The 21,188-nt window shown below is 38.9% G+C and overlaps 1 protein-coding gene and 1 long non-coding RNA gene across 6 annotated transcripts in view; one reads left to right on the top strand and one right to left on the bottom strand.

Annotated features, from left to right (window-relative positions):
• Window positions 1–14,313, bottom strand: part of ANKRD17 (ankyrin repeat domain 17) — a 156,762-nt gene extending 142,449 nt beyond the window's left edge. For all 4 annotated transcript variants that reach the window (XM_045789416.2, XM_045789427.2, XM_045789446.2 and 1 more), the window contains exon 1: window positions 13,629–14,313. In XM_045789416.2, coding sequence (XP_045645372.1) covers window positions 13,629–14,027 — 399 coding nt within the window. In that variant the 5' untranslated portion in view covers window positions 14,028–14,313. The remainder of the gene's footprint in view (window positions 1–13,628) is intronic.
• Window positions 14,314–14,587: 274 nt separating this feature from the next.
• LOC148109542 (uncharacterized) overlaps window positions 14,588–21,188 on the top strand; it is a 79,700-nt gene continuing 73,099 nt past the window's right edge. For both annotated transcript variants that reach the window (XR_015725446.1, XR_015725447.1), the window contains exons 1-2: window positions 14,588–14,758; window positions 18,770–19,011. This is a non-coding gene — a long non-coding RNA (uncharacterized LOC148109542). The remainder of the gene's footprint in view (window positions 14,759–18,769; window positions 19,012–21,188) is intronic.

Here is a 21,188-nt window from a genome sequence, read left to right as displayed (position 1 = left end):
AGTTATTAGGCTAGACACCAAGATCCAGGTGTCAGCATGTTTGATTTCTTTGGAGGCTTCACTCCTTGGCTTGTAGTTAGCCACCTTTTTGCTGTGTCCTCGCATGACCTTTTTTGTGTGCACGTATTTCTGGTGTCTCTTTCTGTGTCCAAATTTCCTCTTCTTATAAGGACATCTGTCAGATTGGATTAGGGTCCACCCATATGACCTGATTTGATCTTATTCCCTTTTTTAAGGCATTACCTCTAAATACAGTCACATTCTGAGATAATGGAAGTTAGGATTTATCATTTTATGTTTTTATCATGATAAGTATACTCTTTAATCCTTATTTCCTATTTCACCCGTCCCCCCACCCACCTACCCTCTGGTAACCATTAGTTAGTTCTCTATAGTTCAGAGTCTATTTCTTGGTCTGTCATTCTCTTTTTCCCTTCACTTGTTTTGTTTCTTAAATTCCACATGTAAGTGAGATCATATGGTATGTCTTTCTCTGAATGACTTATTTCTCTTAGTATTATACTCTCTAGCTCTATCCATGTTGTTGAAGATGTCAAGATTTCATTCTTTTTCATGGCTGAATAATATTCCTCTGTGTGTGTGTGTGTGTGTGTGTGTGTGTGTGTGTGTCCCCTATCTTTATCCATTCATCTATTGAAGGACACTTGGGCTACTTCCATAGTTTGGCTATTGTAAATAATACTGCAATAAACATAGGGGAGCATGTATCCCTTTGGACTAGTGTTCTTGTATTTTTGGGGTAAATACCCAGTAGTGCAATTACTGGATCGTAGGGTAGCTCTATTTTTAATTTTTTGAGGCAACTCTATACTGTTTTCCACAGTATGCATACCCAGTTTGCATTCCCACTAACAATGGGGGTTAGGGTTTCAACATGAATTTTGGAGGGACACAATTCAGCCCATAACAGGCTGGAACATGGATGTGATGCTAGTGAGCCAAATCAGACTTTGTAGATGAAGTCAAAATCCTAAGGCAGAGCTATCCAATAAAACTTTCTGTGATGATGTGTATGTTCTATCACCTGGCACTCTCCGATATGGTAGCCACCAGCCACATGTGACTATTTAAATTAATTAAAACTAATAACTAAAAATCTAGACCCTGTTGTACTAGGCCTATTTCAAGCACTGAGTAGCCACATGTGGTAGAGAGCCACCATACTCGACAGCACAGGTGAAGAGAGGGTATAACAAAACAGGAGAACTTAGACCTATGCATGACCTGAAGGACTACCCCTAGAGTATCACATAATCTGTCTTGCTTCAACCACATGTGTTTTGGAGTCTCTTTGTTCCAACAACCCATCTTATATTTTAACCAATACAGTAAATTAGAAGTAGAGTGCTGCCATAACAAATTCCTAAAAACCCTGATAAGGCTCAGAGGACAGATAGCAAGGAAACATGTCAGGCTGGAAAACTAACCACCTGTTATGCAGTACCAAACCATTTAGTAAAACTCTTGCCTGCAATAATGGGGAGGGCATATTACATGACTCACAAGTGTGTACAGCTCTAAGAAAAGCAGTTAGAAAAACTCAGAATATTGGTGGGTATTGGCTGTTTAAAGAACCGGCAAAAAGATCAGCTCAACCAAGAGTAAGGCAGTTTGTGAACAGAGACAGACATAAACACAGTGCCACTGAGAGAAGCTCTCTCAGTAGCAAACCCTAACCTGAGTCCAATAAATCGAGCCTCTCAGGTTAGGAAAGGCAGGACTTTTGTGCTCCAAATATACCGAGAGGCCTTTGTGACCTCAAAGGTTCTTTGCCACAGAGTAGCAAGTGAAGAGTGTCCCTTTCCCACCTGTGATGGGTTTTGATGTGTTAACTTGGTTAGCCCACACGAAGAGGAAGGGAAGGCAAGCAACCATTTTGTAAATATTTTCTCTCAGGTATTCAAACACTAATCTAGGTGCTGCTGTGGAAGGGTCTGCAGACGTAATTAAAGTCCCTAATCAGGTGACTTTTAAACTAGGGTGATCATCCTTAGTGAGCCTGACCTAGTAGGTGAGGTCTTAAAAGAGATTGGGCTCTTCCTGGCAAATGAGACTCCAAATAGCAGCTAAGTCTATAACTGTCCTCCCTTCCCCAGATCTTCCTCTCCTAACTGCCTAGGGAGAACAGTATCAGCATATGCCCATGGGTTCTAGCCTGCTTGAGCTCTTCCCTTCCCAAATGCCTACCTTACAAATTTCAGACTTAGCCAGCTCCCAAAATTGTAATCCAATTCCCTGTAATAAATCTTTTAATACCTCCCTCCCTCTCTCTCTCTCATATATAAATCTCCTATTTGTTCTACTTCTCTGGTTAAACCCTGACTGATATACCATTCAAGCCTATTATTTTAGATGCCCTCAAGGTAGCCCAGTAACATAGGGAAAGAAGAACAGGCCTAGCACAGAGACTAGTACAAGAATGAGTAGATTTCACAAATTATGACTAAAAGAGATCTTCTGCTGAAGATAATGTCATATGGTACTGACTTAAAGAAAACAGAACAGAAATCTATTAAGTTTTTGAAAGAGTTTTACCACTGAACTACACAGGCCTATAAAAACCTATGATTGAACCTTAAATAACCCTGCAGCTCCTTAATCTATACCAACTGGCAGGGAACTGTAAAAGTTGTGCAATTCCTAGGGATGTCATATTCTTGAATGCCTACTACTTCAGATGTGGCAAAGGAAAATAAACAAGGAAGGATCACCTAAGAACAAAGCCAAGGATACACACAACAGTCAAAAGGGCATTCCTCCCATAGAGCAAAATCAAAGTTTAACCAAGGAATTTATATAGTTGCCAAAGCAGAGTCTTCTGTCCAGAAGGATTTCAGTATTAATATAGACCAACAACTGCTATCTATTTCTATTCTTTCCTTCTCCAAAGAAGCATCCTTATGATTATCCTACTCCTATTCACCACTGTGCAATGGGTGAGACACATTATTTATTGTTTTATAGATTACTGGCTAAATTAAGAGAAAAAGAAATATGTAGATATCTGTCATGTTGAGTTACGTCTAGTAACTGGATGGAACTTTGGAGTCATTTTCTTGAGAAAGGAAGAAAAGTATGTGTTAGAAAAAAGGTTTGTACAAAAGTTGGGTTACCAAAAGGTTCATACTCAAGAAGAAAGGTTTAAATTAGAAATACACACTTGACAGTCACTAGCATATATATAAATACACAAGACTAGATAAGATTACCTAAGAAGTGAGACTACATACAAGACCAAAAAGGGCCCAGGACTGAGCAACGAGGTACTAAATAATCAAAGAATGTACACTGAGGGGAATAGGAGGAAGCAAGAAGACCAAAAAAAAAAAAAAAAAAAAAAAGCATCTAGTAATGTAGAAACAGAAGAAGGTGGTATTACATAAGCAAGAGAACAGCATTTTTTAAGAGGCGAAAATTGGCCAACAAGGTCAAATGCTACTAAAAAGAGTAAATAAGAAATGGACACAATTAAATACTATATGCAAAAAGATATCTGTGTATCTTTCAAAAACAAACCACAGCAGAATCAAAACAAAATTTCTAAGAATATTTTCTTAAAATACTGGGGTGAAGGTCGTCAGAAATCATAAAAGAATAAGTCATTTTGCTTCACAAAAATAAAATGTTTCTATATTGTGAAAATACTATAAACAGAGAAGAACAAATACTGTTTAGGATTATTATGCATAAATATAAATAGCACCAACAATCACTAAGAAAAAGACAATCCTAATAGAATAAGTAAAGGATATAACAGGAAATTTTCAAAAGAAATCCAAATAAAAAATAAAAATTAAAATTTACTCAATGTCAATAGTACTCAGGAAAGTGAAAACAGAAACAAAACACTATTTTTTGTTTAACACATTTTAAAAACTAAGATTGCTCATTTCCAATAATATTCTTAGTACCCTGTTGATGGAAGTAAAACTTGGGAGTATTTATTACATTTAACATGTGCGTAACCTCTGGCCCAGCAATTCTTTCCAGGAATCCATCCCAAAGAAATATTTTTATATGCAAAAATAACTGTAAAAGGACATTCACTTCAACATTATACATGTAATAGCAATGTACTGAAAACAATCAAAATGTCTACCAATATAGGGGCACCAGGGTGGCTCAACTGGTTAAGCATCCGACTCTTCGTTTTGGCTCAGGTCATGATCTCACTCAGGGTTGTGAGATCAAGCACCTCATCCGCTCCAAGCCTGCTTGAGATTCCCTCTCTCCCTCTCCCTAAGGCCCTCCCCCTGCACGTGGGCAGGCGTGCGCTCTCGCTCTCTCTTTAAAATAAATAAACCTTTAAAAAAAAAAAAGTCTACCAGTACAAAAGAGCAAATAAATTATGAACACTCATACTATGGAACATTCATAAGTAAATAAGAACAATGAGGCAAATCCTAACGTACTCTGCCAGACACACATACCCCCTTCCACACCCCACACTCATTCATTCACTTCCACCAAGAAAGAAGCCAGAATGTCTGATACATACCAAGCTGTTAGCATCATTTACTTTGAGAAAAAATAAGATAAACACCTTTATGTATCAGAAGACTTTTTTTAAAGTATGAATGCATCCCTTAGTTTTTATAGTTAAATAAGTACGTAACCATCTGAAGACTTATCTCTTCAACTAATGTATTTTAAGTATGCTTATCAATTAAACTTTTAGCAGACAAAATGTATAAGTGATGGCTTTGTTCTCTGTGACAGATAATTTGATTAACATACAATAAGAAAAACAAAAGAAAAAATTTCAAATAATGATTAATTCTGGAGGGTAAAATTATAGGCAAATTTTGTATTCTTCTTTAGATCTTTTGGTTTTGTCAAATTTTCTACAAATATGTGTATATTTAATTAATAATGTTTAACTACAGAAACACTATATTTAAAATCTAATTTGGAAGATATTTAACACTGTACCTCTCTACTGTCCTATAACTCAATTTCTCATATTTTAACATATCTGTACCTGCATTAACTACAAGTATACCTTATAACCCCTATTGTCACTACAAAATCTTCAGGGTAAAATTAGAATGGATGAGTCCTTGGTGTCATTTAATTGTTAAGGATACTCTAGAAAAATAGCACATACAGACTTCATCTTTAAAAAAAATCAGAATACCACAAATCAGTGAGTATTACAAGAGGCACTCATAAAAGATGTAAAGTCTACCTAACCTATATTCAAAAACAGAAATAAAACAACGCCTATCATGAAGACCAATTCTAAAGGAACACGGTTACACTGAAAACTAACACAGATTGCCAAATAATTAATTATACAAGACTAAAACCATCTTCACAGTTTTAAATTATTAATTTTATCTCAACATGACTTAAATTTTATGAAACTAGGAATAATGCTTCAGTTTCCTCAAATTCCTCATAATCCCTGATTTTGCTAGATTTTGATAATGTTTTTTAAATTTATTTAGAAAAGGATAATAGTGATATTTTCTAAAAATCATAAAAAACAATTACATCGCTCTAATTTTTCATGTATGTAAATTTAAGTTTTACTAACCTACAATGTGAATAAAAATCATTTAACTCAACATATACAGCTATTATTTTAAATATAGCTAACTTTTTAACATTCACTGACAGGGAAATGGTTGAGATTACTATATACTGAAAACAGCCACACACAGGAGAAATTCAATAAACGTTTGTCAAGTAAAAAACTTAACTCCTATACCACATCTTGAACTAGTAAGAACTATACTAGAGCCTTTGTAACAGGACTATTTCTGTTATCAAATAAAAAATAAGAGGGAAACCACACAGAAAAAGTAAGAGACAATAATAAGGTCAAAGAACTGGAAATAGACATGGTATAACAAACAAGAAGAATTCCTTTTCTCTTCAGGTCTCAGATTTAGGGTGACAGGAAAGAGGGAAAGGAAAATAGAACTACATGTTAATGTTTATTTATTCCAAATTCAAAACTGATGATGAAACTAATTTTTCTACAGATCTGAGATATTTCTCAAAGGTCCTTTAATTAAAAGACAATTCACGGGGAAAAACCCAGGCCACAAATTAATTTTAGGACAGGTTATTTCTTCACTTTTTTTTTCTTTTCTGTTCCTTTCTTTTTGGGGAGTATGAGAGGAATGAAAAAAAAAAAAAAGATTAAATGAGACTCAATGATAGCTCAGGAGGGGAATATGCCCTGCTAGAGATGCATACATATAGCCTAGTTTCATAAATTTATCATGTCTAGTGTGTACTTTCAAATAATCTCAAGAAATAAGAAATAATGAGTTTACCTATTTTCAAAATTGAAATAACACTATCTAACACACCTCACATTTTTCTCCATGACTCAAGTTTGAATAACTGATTAATGTGAACATTAAGGAACAAGCAATAAGAATATAATTAAGTATAATCTGCAGTCTTCCTTGATCATGGATTCCATCCCTAACCCTCCAATCATTTTTAAACTATCCCACTCTAGAACTTGCCTAGTTTTAGTCATCAATTTCATGGTACAACAGGCAGAAATATACATAATCTACTTTGTGCAGATGCAGCATAGATTTAAGAGTTATGATTCTCCGGGGCGCCTGGGTGGCGCAGTCCTTAAGCGTCTGCCTTCGGATCGGGGTGTGATCCCAGCGTTCTGGGATCGAGCCCCACAGCAGGCTCCTCTGCTAGGAGCCTGCTTCTTCCTCTCCCACTCCCCCTGCTTGTGTTCCCTCTTTCACTGGCTGTCTCTGTCAAATAAATAAATAAAATCTTTAAAAAAATAAATAAAATAAAATAAAATAAAATAAAATAAAATAAAATAAAAATAAAAATAAAAAAAGAGTTATGATTCTCTAATACCCTATTTCATCTTGTTCAACACCACACTGAACTTTTACTGAAAAAGTATGAGCTGTTTCAGATCATTTGCCCAAAAAAGCACATTTTTTACCCGTGACTCATAAAAATCTATTTAACATTTTTAACCTATTCTCAACAATCTCATTTCATTAAACACAATTCACTCTGACCTATCTGTACACCTTGAGAGGGATTTCATCATATTATCAAAATTGTTTATAAACATACTAAATAATATTGGGTCCAAAAGGAATTCCTAAAGTACTATGAACTTTACATTTTTTGGTAACTCACCCCTTTTATGTCTAGTCTCACCAGGAAGTAAACCTAAGTCAACTCTTCTAAAAGATCAAGGTAATGTTCATGAGTTTTATAAGATAACAGAAGGCAATCTACACTGTGCTTTCAATCATCAGGTCTAATTAATGTCAAGTTTCAGAGCATTTTTGGGAAAAATAAAATCCAACATGTTTCTCTTCAATAATTAAAACCTAAATTATAAATCATAATAAAATAATACCTATGTCATTCCACAATTCCACTTTCCCTCATGACTGGAAAAGATGTTTTTAAAGACAAAAATATATATACATTAAGAAGTTAAACACCAGACGTGAGGAAGGGTGTTTTGATTCCGCGTGGGAAGTGCATAGGCATAACTACCAGTCAGGTTCCAAGGGCTAGAAGGGTATTCATAGTCACCCTTTTTTTCCAAAAGGTGAAAGTTGAAGGTAGTCAGTCAGATTGAGCATAGATTACCATGGATGTGGTGCCCTCTATTGGTCCTAACAAAAACGTTAAGTGGTATCAACAGGCACTACCTCACATACTGCTATAAGTGAAATTGTTTTCATCTATGGTCAAGTATGTAAAAGTTATATGGAAATTCATTACACGTACATTTCCTAACCCACTAAATCATCTTTATAAGAATGCAGAATAAACTACTGCCATAAATGGAAATATGCTGCCTCAAAGACCTAAAAATTGAACTTCTAGTCAACAAGATGGTATAACTGAAGACCAGTAGAAGCAGTCTAGTAAACAGCCTCGCAACTTTCAGGGAGTCAAAATGTACTCCTCTGATGATCCCAAATACGTCCAGAGTAAGTGGTTAAAGAAGAAATATTTATTCAATTACTTATTTATTTTTACTTCAGAGATCTGACTTCATGAAAGCCTAGCAGAAGTAAGACACTAAGACTTCTATAACAGATACGGTACAGTGCAGTAGGAGATATAAAGATGTGTAAGGCAAAGTTTCCATCTTCAGATCTGATAGTCCATAGCAGACTAGATGAAAGCTGCTTCATTAATTAAACAATTAAAAGGCAAAATATGAGGATTTAAGACAAGAGTAGGCATAACTAGTTTACCAGAAAGAACAAGTAAGTCTTGGACTTCCCAACACAAACAGACCTTCTGTGTTGCTACATTACCTTGGTTACAAGTAGTTTCCCAATTCTAAACAATGCACGTAAATGCCTGCCTGATTCCCCACTACTACTGCAGTGAGAATGTTTCAAAATAACAAGGTGGGTGGGAGGGAGGGAGGGAGGGGGCAATCACAGATCTCTGAGAATCTAATAGAAGTTTTGCACACACACTATGGGGGTAAGGGAGAAAGAATAAAACACATTATAAGCACCTTCAACAAAATCTTGGATTTAATTTCAGGTATTCACAGTCTATCTAGACCCCAGGTTAAGAACTCTTACTTAAAAGTTTAAAAAAAAAATTAGCTTAATAAAGAAAATAACCTTGAAAAGTAAAAATCTTGAGAGGGAGGAAGAAGCAACAGATTGCTTCTAAAGAGAGTAGTTTTCAAGTTTCGTTTTGTTAACAGTTGTTAATTCTAGATGGTGGGAATATGGACATACTTGTTTGTACTTTTCTGTATTTCTTCTTTTTCTTTTTCAATGAGTTGAATAAAAAGAGAAGGAAATCAAATAAGAACAAGAAAAGAAAGAAAAGCTTGGGGTAATCAATTTGTCTTCAGTGGTTACCCTACTGCCTAAAAGTATGTTCCCCTATACCATCTGAATGTGTTTTCACACTATCTGAAATGCCAACATCCAAGATGTTGCCCTCAACATCATACAACCTAACAGATCATGTGAATGAATGAATGAATGAATGAATGAATGAATGAGTGAGTGAATGAACGAGGAGGCTTTGAATCAAACAGGTTACGTCCTGCTCTGCCACTTATTAGCTATGTGACCCTGATGAAGTTACCTAAAACCCTGCTAAGCCAGTATCTTTGACTCTAAAATTAATATGAATAACCTTTCCCAACATTTGTATACTTCTGAAATTCATCCACTTTATTCCGGATCTACATTTAACCATTTACTCTCACTATCATACCTCCCAAAACCTATATTTAATCACTGGTACATTTTAAAATCAATGTGTCTTAAAACAGTTTTGTTCACCATTACTTACCCAGTACAACAAAATGCCCAGCATATAGTAGAAACTCTAAACATGTGTTGAATAATGAAACAAATTATGAGGACACCTACTTCATAGTGAAAGTAAAATGAGAATACATGATACCTGTATTATCTTATTTAATTCTCATACCAATGATATACAGTAGAATCTACATTATCACCATTTACTAAGAGGAAACTGAGATGCAGAGAGGTTAAGTAACTTGCCCAAGATCACAAAGCTAGTAAGTGATGGATCATATCTGACTCTAGTCCATGCTCTTAACCATTATGCTAGACTTGACACACAGTAGGCACTGAATAAGTAATAGTTTTTTATGTTTTTAAACTGTAAATATACCTAGGAGGCTTAAGGTACTCATCAGGCATTAATCAACATATATTGGCTTAACTGGCTTTCCCCGTAATACCTATGGAAGAGGATCCCTATGGAAGAGGACTATCACTAAGAGAAGTAATTAGTAACTGAAAGATACTGGAATCCAAGCTTCAGCTATTTGGCAGGCCTGGATCCAAGAAGAGAGAAACTATTCCTCCTGTTGGTCTCCCAAATGAATTCTGGATCCTCCTTAAGCACTGGTTATTCACTGAAAATGTTTTTATCAAGTTCTGTGCTTAAGCAGACTAGGAGACAAGATAATTATGACAGAACTATTTCTTCAAAGATCTCGACATCTCCTTTACAAATACTGCTTTATCAATTAAGAGATGAAACTAGGGAACAAGTAAGCTTCTCTGGACTCATCTACCATTATAACAAAGGAACTTGGATGGCATTTTTCCATTAAAAAACAACAACAAAAAGATTTATAAGTGAATTTGAGGAAACAAAATCTACTGAAATAATCTGTCTTTCTCTCTCATTCTCAACCCTACCTCTTCCATGTCAACAGATTCTCCCTGGCCTTGCAAATCCTTTCAAAAGTAAGTCAGTACTAATTTATTCACTGGCTCCCCTTGCCTAAAATTTCACCACTAGGTTTGTCTCTTAAATTTAAAGCCTCAAGTTACCTACCAAAAATAGCCAGAATTCTGAAAAAATCCAACTGTCTTTACATTTTATGCATCTTTAATAAAAGTTACTTTTGAACAGAACCCTACCTTTAATAGCAAGTTTTTTCCCCTCTGAATTCTGCATTAGCAAACACTGATACCATTCAATTACATTTCAAAATGCATTCAACAGAATGTGATGTTATTTCTGAAATGGAGTATCAACTTATGCAATTTTAACATTTTTTCTTGTAATATTCAAGTAAGCAATTTAATTTAGTCACTATTTTGAAAAGAAGTACATTACAATTTTATGTTAGGAAATACATTTCTGTGTATTTTCCATATTAGTCACCCACTGAAAGCCAAGGCAATTATGCATTCTTCAATTTTTGATCTAAGATTTTTGAGTCAAATGGGAGGGGGGAGAGTAGGAGAGGGAAAAGGAGAGCTCTTGGTCTTATACTTTTGTTTCCAGGTATAGACGAGTTACATAAATTATCTAAAACATGATTATCCTATTCTGACACTGAAGAGAAAATCCAATTCTCAATAAGCTACTCCAACACTTAGTAAGAATTAGATGCTTGTTCTTCAACATTCAAATAAGGCTCTTATTTAAATTCAATCTTTCCTTCCAACTTTTCCTCTTTCAGCAGATATAGAGAATATCCAGCTAACATTTCTTCATAGCAAATGTATATATTTTTGCTAAATTATCCTCCAATTTTTCAGGTTAAATACCTGAAACCACAACTATATACAAAAACTATAACCTCTCATATTCCTTTTTAACCTTTTGATGATTTTTATTAGAAGGATCTCAAGGATCATGTTATCCACATTTTTCACTGTGTAGCCAGTAACAGAATGCATTAGAAAATGGATTTAAATACGAGTATTAGCCACAAGATTTCCTAGCTCTAGAAAGTTAAACTTCTGCTGACATGTCAATAAAATAAAGAAATGAAAAACACTGCACAACTCATCCATTTAGCTTATACTGTACAGTGACTATGAGGTTTATTTACTTCTTTATTTTGGTCAAGGATGGAGGCAGGTGAGGAGACATACTGTACTCCTTTCTGCCTGCTCATCCCTCACCATGTACCTATATAGATTTATTTTTAATGGCTGCACTTTCTTACACTTATTTCTCCTGACTCATCTTCATAACAAATGACAAACCCATTGTTTACAGCACTGCACACAAAACAAAGCACATTAAAAACAAAGAAACTCCCCTAGTTGATGAAAGTCAACATATATCATTCCCATTTTCTGAGGAAAATAAACCTGACTCACAAAATTAACACACCTATAAACTTACTGAAAGTTCTGCTTATTAGACCAAATTCCAAAGAACAAAACTACCTAGGTATATGAAGTTTACAGCATAATACTCCAGTAAGTACTGCATTCAACTTGATACCAAGTTCCAAACCAGAGCTTGTATTTTGTGGGAGAATTTAAAATCTTAATAAAATATCAGCATTTTCCCCACAGCTGCATGATTGTGTTACCTTGCAATTCACTGCCCAATTTTTGAAAGATGTCAGGAGGGGAAATATGCTGTCATAAAAAGCATACTGGTCTGAACCATTAGAAAACTTTGATCTCCACTTTTGCTACTATCCACCAGAATCAGTTTCCTCTAAGCCTTGTTTTCCTCATTTTTAAAATAAAAGGGCTGAATTAGATTACTTCTAAAATGTTTCTCATCTCTGCAAAGATTCATACAAATGGAAGATTCTCACTACCATAATAGATTTTATTGGAAATAAGAATCCCATCACATCCTCCTCTTCATTGTTGCAAATGCAGCCCAAACAACACCGTGTACTTAAAGGTCCAACTAAAATCAATACAAAATCTATCAACACAAACCTATTCTTAGAATTCAATAGGATAATGGAATAGCAGGGAGTGTCCATCTTTTTGGTATACATACTTGAACTATTACATCTCTACCTACATGACTTCATGAGGTAAAAGAGAATCTGGTCTTCCAATAAACAAGTCTCAAACTCTTTAAAAAGTATTTCTCTATTTGAAAAGAACTCAAGATCCAACAATACAATTTGCAAAAAATAAGCCTTGCACCAAGATAAACTCTGTGGAAGAGAATAAACGGCAAGTTGTACTTCTAGATAATTCAGTTGTTCTCTTACAACGAGACTTAAAATCAGCCTTTAAAACTGTTTTCCTTCTCCCGCCTTAAGTTACAACTTCTTTTTCCAAATCAAGATTTTCTAGCTTCCATTTCAGGGAGTGGACAAGAGAGTTACAAAAGTGCTGATAATAAGGCTAACTTTTAGGTTTTTTTTGTCAGTATGGTATGTTTTACTGAGCTTTGGGGTTTTATGTGGCCTTTGAAGAATAAGGTCCTGCAACGCCGCCTGTCTGTGGACCCAGGAAAAATTATAAACAGTTATGAAACCAGATCACTAGGACAAACCAAGAGGCCTTCCTATTCCAACTCACCACAACCAAGGCAGGCTTCAAAGCACTCTTTAGTTGCCCCATATTATCTGGAAAACGACAGAGCGTGGCTTAATTTTTCCTCACCGCAGAAGCATCTGAAGATGTATATGTATGTACATGTAAGAGTCAAATATATTTTTCAGCCACTGAGTTATATACAAATGTATATGGATCTAAGATCAGTTCATCCAAAATCCTTGAGAGATCAAAGAACTAAAGGCTACTTCAGCAGCCACAATAATTATGAAAAAAAAAACAAACAAACAAACCCTGCAGAACAGTATGGAAAAGTACAGCTTCTCACGTGTCTCTCACATACACGAATACTTAGCTTTGAGTCCATTATAACCTTACCTCCCCTCAAAACTGCTCCCTTCCACCTCACGAGTGAGAGAAATTTACCAGCCTCCTAGTCATTCCCCAAGAGACTCAGCTACCTATTATCTTATCCCTCCCGCTCTGGTCCCGCCCCCACCCCAGGAATAACATGGCCCTACTGACCCCAGGCGGACCCCGCCGGGTGTGCTAAGAGAGAATCTAACCAATTCCCTCCATCCTTAACCGTGTGAACCATCCCAGGATAACCTGCTGTTCACCAACTCTGTGGGCTCTGTGGTCCTCCCACCCCCACGTGTCAGCTACCCTCCCCCACATCCCCACACCTCACGATTTAGGCCGGGCAAAGAAAGAGGGCAGTGGAAAGCCTGGCCGCTAAGATAGATCAACCCACAGGAATCTGTCCCACCGCAAGTCCCCTCCCACCTTCGGCCCCTACCCTTTACGGTCCCTTCCTCCCTCCTTCCTTTGAAACCAGGCCCTTGCCTCAGAAACCTCCTCTTCCTCGTCGTCGTCGTCCTCTTCTTCCTCGCTGTTGTTGCTGCTCGTGCCGCCGCCACCTCCACCACCGCCGCCGCCTCCACCGCCGCCGCTGTTGTCGCTGTCGCTGCTGCTTTCGCTGCTGCTGGGGGGTCGGCAAGTCCGGTTACGCTTGGCCTTGTGGTGTTGCTGCTGCGGCGGCTTCTTCTTCAGGAGTAGGTCGCAGACTCGCACCATCCCACGAGGAGAAGAGGCCGAGCGAGCCCCGCTGCCGCCGCCAACGCCGCTGCCGACCTCCGCCGCCGCCGCGGGGGGGCCCGCCACGGCCGCCACCGCCGGGGGGCTCCCTTCTCCCTCAGCCGCCGCCGCCGCCGCCGCCGCCACCGGAACCGTCGCCTTCTCCATCCCCAGGGAAAGAGGGAGGGCGCGGACGGGGGAGGGGCGTGGGGGCTACGCTCTACCGCGACTTCGGCCGCACCGGGGCCGACACAGCGCTCGGTGCCGCCTCCGCCGCCACCGCCTCGGTCACCTCTACTGCCGCCGCCGCCGCCGCCGCTCCGCCAGCTCTCACCTCGTCTCGCGATACTAAGGGCGGGGAGCCTGACGATGGGAGGGAGAGAGAGGGAGGGAGTGTGAGGGAGCAAAGGGGGGGGGAGTTGAGGCGTAAAGAGAGACCCGGGTGTCGGGAGACCCAGAGGAGGAGAGACTACGGAGAGGCGAGGGAAGTGTGCCTAGGGCGACTTCCGATGGGGGGACGGCGGGGACAGAAGAGGCCCGCGGTTACTGTTGTAGCGCCGGCGAGCGCCCGGATTTCTCCTCTTTCCTCGCTATTTCCCCCACACATACAGCCCTTCAGACCTCCCTTCTTCCTTCCTCGCTTGTGACTAGAACGCAGCCGCAGGCGGAAGTGCAGGTGACGCCATCAGCCGTCGCCTGAGCGGTGGCGCGCGGGTGGCCGAAAGACGAAAGTGAGATTTCGAGGGCCGGGTTCCGGGCGCCGGCGGGCGGGCTGTGCTGCGGTGCGTGCGGCGGGCGTGCCGGCTGGAGAAGAGCGCCCCGGGTCGGGTGGGAAGCCGGTGCGGAAGCGCGGTCCTGATACTTTGTTAGCAGGAGGCCAGGACCGCAAGATCCGGGAGGTGGGGCCTCTTTCTGGACTGTCGTATGTAGTTTTATTCCTGGCCATTTTTTCCACCGCCAAATCGTGTTTAGGGCTTTGGATCTTTGAGAGAGGGCGTCGTGTAAGGGAAGGAGCCCTCTTTGCCTAAGTTTAAATGTTGAGTTACAGACTTCGTGAGCCCGAGTTTACAATTGTGTGATACGGAGTTCGATCAGGCGATGTCTGAGATTACCGCAACGTTGAAGTTTCCAAAGGGTAAAGACAAGAGAAGGAAGCAGGATCAGTGCCAGACTTTGCAGACGATTCACGGATTGACTCTGATTTATAGTTCTTCCAACCCTCACCGACTCGGCTTTTATCTGTGGAGTGAGCATTATAAATAATCATCCTTGTCTATGCATTTCTTGGAAGGTATATGGTGAAGGGGGTTTCGAGTTCATTTGTAGATATGTGAAGAACTCCCACGACTTTTGAAATAATAGCGTAGCTTATTGAACTCAGAATTATCCCTTTCTGGTCCAATAAGAGTACAGTGGCATAAGGAAAATGAAGAAAACATCAAAGGCAGATGTACTGGCACAGGATAAAAAGTCTGTCTCAGCTGACATAGTTGCCATTTTAAGACTGCTAAGTTTAATTGAGTGTGCCTGAATTTTTTTTTTTAGCATTTTTTTTTCCTTTTAGCATTGGCATACCATATGAAATGTGGGCAGTTGCCAGTACTCTAGAGAGTACTATGGCAGAATTGGCAATGACTGAATCAATTCATTCAAACAAAAATTCATTATGTTCCTACTGTGTGCATAGTTTTTGAGATCAAAGTCTCTGCTTCCAGGGGCTCTATGGTGTAATAAGTGCTATTGTAAATACACACACCAAGCCAACTATCTGCCTGTTCCTCTCCTACAGTGGTTGCTGAGTTCCTGTGCAGAACATTACACTACCTTGTGTATCGTACCACTACAGGTTTAGGCCTAGAATCTCAGCTGTATATCCATCAGCACCTTCTTTTCCCTTCCCACCAAAATACTTTTTACAGTCTTAAGTCCTAGCCACATTTCATTACATGACTTTACTTCAAATATCAAAAAAGACTGATGCTATTAGGCATAAACTTCAACTTTCCAAATACCGTAGACTTAGATACTTCCAGAACTTTCCTGTTCTCCAGTATCAGAGGAATAAGACATTCCCTGCTCGTACAGAGATGAATTATCCATCTGCGCTCTAGTTCCAATTGCTTCTTTCTCTTCTATTTATTACCTTTTTTGTCTTCAATCCTCCACACTGCTGGTTCCACTGCATTTCCTTTCCTTCACAGTTCTTTAAAGAGGATCCTATGTTCATTGTCTCTCTGAATTTAACTCATTAACCCTTTGCACTCTAACTTCTGTGCCTATCATACTATCAAAAATACTCTTTTTAATCCCATTATTAAGAGAAAATAAATGCTTGCTCTTTTACATAGTAGTGAAATGAATATCTTGTTGGGACTAGTAGGATATGGTCAAGCCAGCCTATTAAAATAGAGCACCTGCAGTGACTTTCTGTTATTTTTGGCTAGCTTTTTTTTTTTTTCTTTTTCTTTTCTTTTCTTTTTTCTTTTTTTTTTTTTTAGAGCCTTGTGGTAAAGACTTGACTAGCCATTCATGAAACATTTCTTCTTCCTGGACATACAGCTAGACTAAATTTCCCAATTTCCTTTGCAGTTAGTTGGAGCCATGTGGTTGACTTTTAGCCAATGAGATGTGAATGGAAATAATGCATTCGTTTCCGGGCTTAATAAAGTTCCTTCCATCCTCCCTTACTCTTTCTCCCATCAGCTCGTAGTGAGTGAATATCATTACCTTGAAAACTATATGTTGGAGATGCCAGTGCCAGAAAAGAGAAGCATGAGTAGCTAAATCATTACTAGGAAGATAGCCACCTCCAAATTAGAAAGACACTTTTTTGGACTTCTTACAAGAGAAAATTGAGATTTGAGAATTTATATGTTATGGGAGCTAGAATGACCATAAGTAATCCAGAAATCGGTACGAGAAGGAGAATACTGCTAGGACAGTAATCTAAAATACGTTGCATTGGCTTAGTGATGATGTAGCAGATGTTGGAGAAACTGATATAGGAGGCCAGAAGGAGCCCAGGTTTTGTAGGGGCAACATAATTGAAAAGTGTATCACCTATTTATTGAGACTAGTTCTAGAGGAAATGGTTCAAAAGAATAAAAGTAATAGTGTATTTTGAATTTTACATTTTACTTTTATCAAGGTTTTCCTAAAAAGATAAGCTCAAGGAAAGAATGGCAGAAGTGAAAATGCATAAGAATATTTGGAAAGATTGGAAAAGCTGACTTTCTAGACCTTGAGTGGTAAAAAATGAAATGGAAGAAACCTTGAGTACAACAGAGGAACAAAGGTCATGTCGAGGCTTTGGTGCTCCCATTCAAGGCCATTATTTTAGATGGCCTGAAGGTGGCTGGGATGAAGTTCTAGAGAAACAGACACGGGGGCAAGGAAGCAAGGAAGTGAATCAGGTTTGAGAATTATATAAGAAAGAACTTTGGGTCAGGGCCTGGCTGGCTCAGTCAGAAGAGCATGTGACTCTTGATCTCAGGGTCATGAGTTTAAGCCCCAAGTTGGGTGTAGGAATTAAATAAATAAATAAATAAATAAATAAGAAAGAAAAAAAGAACAAATGAACTTCGGGTGTAGTTACTTGAAGCAAATAGATCACAAGACTAAATTTTTGAAGGAATTTCATTACTAATCAAATCATTAACCTCATTCAGATGTTACTCAGGTATTAAGACAGTGAGGCAAATGACAGTGAGGAAATAGGGCATAAACACTTTATAGCATCCCAATGCCCACACAGAATGTGGCCATGGAGAATAAGGCACAACATATCAGAGGTTAGTATCAGGAGCTATACAGAAGACAAAGGACAACAGAGTTCCTCCCAAAGACTAGGCTGAGGTCTCATCAAGACTTCCTCTGTTCTCAGGGGAGATGGATCACAAAATGCCCATGCAGCATTTCATCATTGTTATGTATCCATATTGCCTAGTGTCTCACATCTTTCTCTCTTCCTAATGAGAACATAGTGTAGTTACCTGTGTCTGTTTAACCACTATACATTGGGTTTGCTGAAGTATGGGGTAATATTAGAGATAACTTGTCTTTTTAGTTCATAGTTTACACCTGGACCTAATGAAGAGGACTGCACATTACCTAAAAACCTAGACTTTAAGCCTGACTTAGTAACTGAACAGAATTTTAGGTTGTCTCCATTGGGGTTGGATGTGTTCTCTGTGTGCGAAGAGAAGGTAAAATAGATATTTAGTGATCAGAATAGTGGACTCTTGCAGACACTAGATTCTTTTTCTGGACACAGATTTTATTTCCCTGCCTCCCTTGCAATTTGGCTTGCCAGTTAGAGGTGCCAATTAGGTTCTAACAGGTGGGATGTGAGTAGAAGTGATGTGCTCCTGTTGCAGCTCTTGTCCAGAAAAACAGCACATGAAAAGTCCAGGATCTCCCCATTCCCCACCAAATTGAGGCAGATGAATACAGTTGTATTAGAAGCCACGTGTTGAAGATGGCCAAGCCACAAGGTGGAAGGACTCGCTTGTATTGGAGTTTATAAGCATTCTTTTGTGTTAAGCCACAGATTTGGAAGTTATCCTAACTAATATAGTTCTAACCTTTGCCCAGGTGCAGCTGTCCATTACCTAGTCCTGATACCCATACCACAGGGGTAGGCCCATGGATCAGGCCAGCCAGAGTATTGGTTCAGAAATGGGCGGGTTAATAAAACAAAGCCAATCAGAAACAGTCTCACCATTTTGGCTAGCACTGTTGAGAAAGAGGCACCTCACTCTGGAATTAAGCAAAAACTTAACTCGCTATGGCCTCTGATCACCATGTGAAGTGAGCCTGCCTGAGAATGAAATTGAGGCAGCCTCAATGGTATTGTAGAAGGAGAAAAGAGCCCATGATTTGAGACATGTATTTCCTGGCTCTCTCCTCAGGGTTAAAACACCGAAGGATAAGGGGTAGATACTGCCAAGAAGACCAGAATTCAAAAACAGAGCTTATGGCTTGTGCCCTGCTTCCCACGAGGAGGTTTGCCCAACACGGGCAACTACAATGAAGAAGAAACACAGCCTATTCTGTTTAAGCAGAGTGGACCAAGCAGCATTGATAACCACTCCAATCCTGCATCTTTCTTGATGACAGTGGACTCAAAAGGAAATGCAAAATTTCTTAAGAGGTATGTAAACTTGGTTCATAGTAAGCCTAACTGCTTGCAGGACAAGGTGATGGAAACTCATGGCAGAGGCTGTGGTATGAATCCATGGATTGGATAGAGAATCCTATTGAGAAGACACTAATATCCATACATTTTGAGGTAAGGGCAGAGGGAAAACAATCACACTTTGACAGAGTAGATACAAGTTGTATCACCAGTGAACCTTTCAGCCACAAAATTAGACACCAAGCAAACCATATTTCCCTCTGCAATGCCATAAAGTACTTACCTCTAGCAACCAGATAAAGTCTTAGAGGAGAGATGAGAACAGTCTAATAATAATACCTTAACCTTTGAATTCCCTGAATTTGAATAAAAAGTAATGTGGAATTAAAAACAGACTGTTAAACTGGAAGAGAGTAAGAATCTCAAAATGGCAAAGTTCCTGTTTATATTCCTGATTAGTGCATAAAATAGTACCGGTGTCAACAAATGACACAGTCTGAAATGTAAAACCAGTGAGTCTAGGTGGGATGCACAGAAATAAGTTTCCTTAGCCCTAGCTAGGAGGTTTGGCAATACCTAACATGTAGCAAGCAACAACCTGTTGAATTTTAGGTTTTAGGCAATGTCTGTACCAAGGTGGAAGTTCTAAGAGAATTGATAGGAAAACATCAGGATTTTGAAGTGTGTCTTTTAGTGAGGTCCTAAAGAAAGGGATTTACTTCAGTCCAAACTAGCTATCTGAATGCAGAAGAAAGAGAACATATTTCTAAGACACTCTTTCTCTGTGTACTCAGTAACCCATGTGCCTGAGAATTAACCTTGCATCTTGCAGATTTGGAAAACCCATATTATTTATCCTGAGCTAAAGTTAGTACAAACAAAGATAGGGAGTTGGACACCCAGTAAAAGATATAATTGGAACCCTGGAAAAAGCTTGATCCTTTATCACCTCATGCATCTCCTGCTATACTTATTCTGTCTGACAAAGGTTGACAAATTAGTCCTAATGTGAGGAGCCATTCCCGGAGATGTGACTTGGGGGCAAGGGGACAGATAAAACCTAGCTGCACCATATCCCTAAGTTCATTCTTCAGTTTAAAATTTTGGATGCAAAAGCCAAAATAGAAATACTTATGTTTAGTTGACTGGAGTATAGATAAAGAAATAGGTAGTTATATTTACTTGGCTGGAGGGTAGATGTTGCATTCCGACCCTGAAACCCATTGCTTAAGGACAGAAAACAGGTTCATATACCATCTCCATTTTTGGTTTCTAAACCACAGTTACCAAAAAGCAAGGTGGCCAGCAGCCAACTAAGATTGCAAGAGAATTGTATTGATAGAAACACCGACTGTTGCAAACAAGGGTCTGTGATTGCCTAATTCCAATGCCCTCTTTTGTGTAAGGGTTAAGGGAGCACCTTTCAGAGAGCAAACTCAAGACCACTATATTAGCCAACCAAGGACCTCATCCACTAGCTAATTAAGAGTGCCCTTTGGGTGCCTGGGTGGCACTCTTGATTTCAGCTCTTGATTTCGGCTCAGGTCATGATCTCAGAGTTGTGAGATCAAGCCCCGTGTGAGTGCCCTTAACTCACCTGGTTAAGTTTATACCACTATCTAATAAAATTATCTTTATCCTGTTGTACCACAAAGAGCTACATCCAGACCTGACCAAAAGAAATGCACATCAGAACTCTTGGTTTTCAAGCAAGATGTGATAATAGGATGAGACTTTGGCATGTTTCCCAGGAGAGTACTTCAGTTGTCCATGGGATAATTACATTGTCTTAAGCTAAGACGTTTTTGAAAGTATATGTACTGGAAGAAGCACAAGTGTAGATGCTAGGTAACCAAAGGATGGAATGTTGTGGAGAACACTCCAACACTTAAATGTCCATCTCCTCAGGAAATGCCTTTTCTCTACCTGATAAAGCTGTCAGTTATATTACTGGTTTTTTTCCCTGTCATGAACATAGGCATATGAGCCAGGCTAATCTTTCCAGTTATCTGTGAAAATTTTACTAAGGCTAGAGCTGCTGACATAACATGGAATGAGCCTATCTTACCATACAACAAAGACAAAAGAAAGCAGATATGAGCAATAGAGAGTAGAGTCCAGATGATATTTGAAATCCAGGATTGGATCCATTGTCCATTAAGTGGCCACTAAATTCTGCCTCTTCTCTCACC

This window comes from Ursus americanus, chromosome 8, assembly GCF_024610735.1.
Source record: "Ursus americanus isolate L20-20 chromosome 8, mUrsAme1.1.p, whole genome shotgun sequence".
NCBI lineage: Eukaryota > Metazoa > Chordata > Mammalia > Carnivora > Ursidae > Ursus > Ursus americanus.
The sequence above is the reverse complement of the archived record's forward strand: the minus strand, read 5'-3'. Positions and strand labels throughout refer to the sequence as shown.